This window comes from Microtus ochrogaster, chromosome 2 (genome assembly GCF_000317375.1).
Source record: "Microtus ochrogaster isolate Prairie Vole_2 chromosome 2, MicOch1.0, whole genome shotgun sequence".
NCBI lineage: Eukaryota > Metazoa > Chordata > Mammalia > Rodentia > Cricetidae > Microtus > Microtus ochrogaster.
In genome coordinates, this window is record NC_022010.1 from 21,043,709 (window position 1) to 21,049,708 (window position 6,000).

At 45.4% G+C, this 6,000-nt stretch overlaps 1 protein-coding gene across 6 annotated transcripts in view; it reads left to right on the forward strand.

The window, feature by feature from the left end:
- The window catches only part of Cux1 (cut like homeobox 1), a 333,866-nt gene that overhangs the window by 86,293 nt on the left and 241,573 nt on the right, over positions 1-6,000 (forward strand). For all 6 annotated transcript variants that reach the window (XM_005344582.2, XM_005344581.2, XM_026784688.1 and 3 more), the window contains exon 2: positions 2,159-2,269. In XM_005344582.2, coding sequence (XP_005344639.1) covers positions 2,159-2,269 — 111 coding nt within the window. The remainder of the gene's footprint in view (positions 1-2,158; positions 2,270-6,000) is intronic.

Sequence of the window (6,000 nt, forward strand, 5' to 3'; positions counted from 1 at the left end):
CCTTCTCCAAGTCTCCCATTATAACTTCTTCTGCTGCTTAAATATAGCCGTCTAAGTCCTCCTTCTTGCCAGATTGTTTATATTTTTGCAAGCCTTCTGCGATATCTGTGGCTGCTTGCTTGCCTCTCTTTCCATCCCACTTCCCCACGTTGGTGGCGGTTGCTCTTTTTCCTCTGCCTCCTCTTCTCTGGGATGACTTTCAAATGTGGTCTATCAAAACGCCCAGTGTTTCCCTCTTTTCTGCAGTAGCTTTGACATCTGTTCTTGAATGCTAGCCCACAGTATTCCTTTGGATTTGCTCACCCAGGATTTGTGTGAATGCCAGAAATACTAAAGGGAGTGTGGCATGAGGGCCTCTCCCCACCTCACAGTTCCCCTCTCCACATTTAAACTGTCTTAAGATTTCTAAGTTGACAGCATGCTGGTTGGTTGTTCCAGCTCTCTGTCATCTTGTCTGGCCATGAGCCACACCATCATGGTACCGGGGAAGTGTCACCCAGGATGGCTTTCTGGCCTAGTGGGTTGTTTCCACTAAAAAGGAAGCAGGGGGGCTGAGAATGCTATTCAGTCTATAAAGTGCCTAGTATGTAGGAAACCCTAGGTTTCTTCCCAGCACCACATAGTGTGTGGCACATGCATGTGACTCTAGCACTCCAAAGGAGGAGGCAGGAGGATCAGAAATTAAAGGTCATTCTCAGCAGGGGTACCTACCCCTTACCCCACTTCACATTCCCATGGAAAGTTCTATAAGGCAAATTGACTTTCACCTCCCATCCTAGCTACTCAGGTGGTAACTAGGAGCGCTTTGAGTGATGGGCAACCTGTTATATATTGCCCACCAGTTCTCTTACATGCACCCCTCCATGTTCTTATGCCAGTGCTTCTAGCTCTAGGGAACTGCACTGCACAATTCCTTTTAAGACTTGTAGAATTTCTGAGGGGGATTAGGGATATGGCTTAGTTGGTAGGGTGCTTGCCCAGTATACATAAAGTCCTGAGTTCTGCCTCAGCACTGCATAATACATGCCTATAATCCCAACAATTGGGAGAAAGACAAACACTGTAGGATCAAGAATTCCAGGGCATCCTCAGCTTTATAATGATTCTGAGGCCAACCGGGGTACATGAGGACCCCCCCCCCCAGTCATGAATTGTCTCAGGAGATATGGGATCTTGGTGGCCTTCTTGGCCTTTTAGCTCTCCCAGGAACAGAGTGGGACCTGCTGTGGATGAGGAACCACTTGTAACAGTTACTGAATGCCACACAGAATGTTCTGCTCTGTGTATTCAGTTACTGAATTTACTCGACTTAGCATATGAGACAGCAGGCCATTCAGTGGGCAGCCACATGGCCTGTATACCTGCTGTGAGCCTGGAGCTCCATCCTGGGCCCCATCTGCCATGGGCTGTTTTGGGCAGCTCCTTATGACAGATTCTCCCAGTCTTAGGGCTGGGATACAGGCTCTCTGACACTGTGTGTGACTGATTGCTGTTCAGAGCAGAGTCCTCAGACTTGGCCAGTGTTCTGGTAACCTACCTTGGGGGTCCTCAAATTCCAAGGCCTATGGGATGCTTGGTGAACAGTGCCTCTGAAAAGCTTACAGGGCAGTGGGGATAATTATTCTTGGAATTTGCTTTTAAAAAATTCCTTTCTCAAACTAATAGGTTAATGGATCCAATTGGGATGCCTGGCTTAGAATAAGTTTTCAAGCAGTATTTGTTGAGTGGAACTAAACCAACTGTTGTTCCCTGAAGTTTCAGGTCCACACTGTAGAAGGCTGGCCAGAATAGTAGAATCTATTTGGGGCAAACACTGTTAGGCAGGGGGACGAGAACTCAGGAGAATGGCCTGGAGAGATGTGGGGGCATTGACTCAACTAAGGTTTAGGAGGAAACTGTTCCTATGGTTGTTACCATAGGAAGGAATCCTTTGTGCAGCATGCTGAACAAATTTGGTTCTCTCCAGTTACTGTCTGGGACTGGTGTTGAGTGAGTATGTTATGCTTATGGTCCTTAACATTGTCCTTGAGCCTACTTCCTGCCCATGAATTCATTCCCAGGAGTTTCTCCTTGTTATTCAGCACCAGCATCCACTTGATCCCTCCTGGTAGAAACTGCAAATTATAATCTTGCTTTTCCTTTCTCAATCTCCCCACAGAGAGAACTTGATGCCACCGCAACAGTATTGGCAAACAGGCAAGATGAGAGTGAGCAGTCCAGAAAACGGCTCATTGAGCAGAGCCGAGAATTCAAGAAGAACACTCCAGAGGTGAGCTGGGACTGAGTCGCAGTCTTCAGAAGGGGTCTCATGACCCCTGGGATAATTTAGAATACTTATTGAGACATTTCTTAGTTCTTCAGAAAAAAATACATGGCAGGATGCCTGCTTTTTCCACTTGCCTCCAACTCTACCCTGGCAGAGTGTATGCCTCACCCATGGGATGTGGCAGTGGACAAGTTGTTGATACCAAGTATAGGCATTACATAGGCTGGACACATGAGCATTGTCAGGCCCACTTGCTGTTTTAGCCTCTGGTATGTCAGGATGGTGTTAACTGAAGTCTTTCCAGGACCATTGTGGGACAGTGAGCTTCATGCTGATTTCCATGATGCTAGGCAAGTAGTGTGTTCAAAGACGGCATTGCACCAATATTGCTGGTAAAACCTCATTTCTTCTGCTATAAACTTTGATGTTTCTTGACACAGGTTGTAAGGGTGGTGTGCATGATTCTTTCTAGAGTCTGAGCTTCTATGAATGTGTTGAGAGTTGTATTAGTGACTTTTTCACTTTCATGACAAAAGCAACTTAAGAAAAAAAGGGTTTACTTGGACTTACAATATGAGAGTACAGTCCACTCTGGTAGAGAAGCCTTGACCACAGGAGCTTGGGGTATCTGGTCCATTGTATCTGTAGTCAGGAAACAAAGAGATTAATGCTGGTGCTCAGCTTGTGAAGGGCTACTTGTATACCTGGCACCTCCTACCCATGGTGTGTTTGTATAACTTTAAAAGTCCAGTCTTATGCCACATACTTGCCTTCCGGCTATTGAAGAAAGCTGAGGCAGTAGGATCTTCAGTTGTAGGACTTTCTGGGGTAAAGACCAAGTTCAAGGCCAGTCCAAGGAACTTAGTGAGACCCTGTCTTAAAATAGTTAGTAAAAATAGGGCTGGGGGCATGTGGTTCAACAATAGAGTGCTTGCCTAGTGTCCCCCAGTGAGGGGACTGGGGGCATTACTTAGGAATAAAATGCTTGCCTAATATGCTCAGTCTTACCTAATATAAAATAAAATAAAATAAAACAAACCGTTATTAGCTTAGAATGTAGAATACTTTATAGGTGCAGTAGATCTTTGCTTCATAAAGGGAACTGAAAAAAAAAAAGAAACCTAATTTAATAGTTATCAGTTTAAAATATTCCCCGAGGTGGTTTGTGCTGACAGTTAATCATTTTGCAGATATTTATGGAATGCCGTCCATGTGCCAGACAGTGGGTCCTGGGGAGGAACTCCTATCCCTCTTCTTCAAAGTTATTTTTTTTTTATCTCTTCCACCAGGCAGTAGACCATGGCCATGTGGCAAGCTGAGTGCTGGGATCCCATAACTGGCATCTTCTGCCGAGAGAAGTCTTTCCTTGCACCATACACATGCCCATGTGACAGCATTCTCTGTAGGAGCCACAGATGGCTCAGTAACCTTCCATGCAGATGAACACTTCTGCTTTTTTGAGCCTTGTTAGAGCCACGTCTTTCTTAATCTCTCTCAATCCTGCTCACTTTTGTTGGTTGCTTTATTTGTGTGATTGTTTGTTTTTGTTTTCCCCTGTGCTTTGGATGAAACATGGCCTCACACATTCTTAGAGAAGCCATGCCATTGACTGTCTTGTAACTCAGGCCTTGCTTCAGGTCTTTGATGGTTGAAATCTATTTCAAAGACTAGATTAGTGTCTTCAATGCCTGGTGTGCTTCTAGGAGGAGCCTGGGCATGCTGATTATCTTGTTCAGCTTTGCACCACACCAGCCATTTTCAATGGGACAACTAAGAAAAAGGAGAGCCATATTCCTGAGTGGAAGCACTGCCACCCATCCTAAAACTGTCTCGGTGCTTGTCTCGACCAAGCAGCTTTTGTACTGAAAGCTGGGCTCTTCAGGCCACTCCTTGATTGTCTTTTCTCACTCCAACATGTTTTCCTCTAGCTTAATAAATAAGAAAGGAAGAAAGTGCGTGCGTGTGCGCACGTGTGTGCATGTGTGTGTGTGTTCATTCCTCCCTGTGTGAGTATAGAATATAGAGGTGTACCCTTCCCATGGCCTCATGGCATGAGCGTGGACAACCTTAAGTATTGGTGGTCCTCACCTTCTGCTTTCTTTGAGACTGGTATTTTGTTTTATGCTGTCTACAAGAGGGTAGCTCTCCTGTAAGTGTCCAGGCATTTTGTTTCTTTGCTTCTCATATCACATAGATTCACTGGGATTACAGATGTGTGCAGCCATATCCAGCTTTATGTGGCTCCTAGGGATCTCCCATTCTGCCAGTGCATCATTTTTATCTTGGTATTTCTTGTTCACTGGAGCATGCTTCCAAAGGTGCCTCATTTCATGGTGTTGTTTACAAATGGCCTTCCCTGATTCCTTTCTTCTGGAGAAGAGTTCATCCTGAGCCCTGACCACTGGGGGTCCCTTATCCATCTTTACTGCCCCCCTGCAGTGCAGGACCTCTGATGTCTGATTTGGCATGCCCATTTTGTGAAGGAATATTCTCTATGCCTAATATAACATAGCAGTTGTTAATTGGCTTTTATTTCCAGGGATCAGAATCTTAATTTACCCTTGCCACCCTAGGCCTGAACTCTTTTCTGATTCATAGACATTCATTCCCACTCCCTCTTCCCTTCCCTCCCTCTATTCCTCCAGTCCATAAGTTCTCATGCAGCTCAGGCTGAGTTACAACTTACTTTGTAGCCAAGGCTGGTAATGCGTTTTCTGGACCTCCGCCTCCATCTCTCTCTGAGCGCTAGGATTACCTACATCTAGTTGGTTTATGAAGTCTGGGAATGGAGATAGGGGGATGAGAGTACATGGCAAGGCAAGCACCCTATCAACCAAACTATATCCCTGCCTTTTACTCTTTTACAGGGTCTTATGTAGCCCAGTTGGTCTTGAACACAGTATGTAATCAATACTTTCCTTGAACTCCTGATTTTTAGTTTCCACCTCTTGACTTCTAGGATTGCAGGTGTACACCTCCATACCTGATAGATGTTTACATTCTTGAACAGTTTCAAAATGCTAGGCTTGGGACAGGTCTCTTCTAGGATTGCACCATGTTAGGAGGAAACTAGATTTGTCGATGATTTCTGTGCTTCAGGTTGGATGTGGGGAAAGACCTCTGCTTTTTGTCTGTTGGGAGGAAGAGTTTTCAAGGATGAAGTGATAGCCCTACATCTTTGCTTTTCAACCTTTTGTGGAGTTGTGGAATTAGAACAGGAAGTGGAGTCAGAAGAAAGACGAAACTGGGACTTGGACTTTTGTCTGTAATCCCTGAACTATGGTGACTGAGATAGGAGGCTTGTTGTGAGTTTAAGGCCAGCCTGGGGTAAAGTAAGACCCCTGTGTTAGGCAAATAAGAAGGAAGGAGTAGAGGGTAGTAATACTTAACTGTGGCTGGGACCCAAGTGCATTTAGTCACTGTTCCACTGCCTTTTATAGCCATGCAGGAGTGACTCAGCCTGGAAAAAGAGAGTCACTTAAAATAAAGTAGCCACTCCAGTGGGGCACATCTTGGTCATATGCAGCCAGCTGGCTGGAGCCTTGAGGGGCACCTTGGCTCTGGAAGAGGTATAGTGCTCATGTAAGGGTGATCTTACAATCACCAGGTGTGGTTCAGGATAGCCACATATGACGCTGAACTTTCAAGTAGTATATTGATATTGTTGGAGGGAGAGGGGGAGAGAGAGAGAGAGAGAGAGAGAGAGAGAGAGAGAGAGAGAGAGAGAGAGAGAG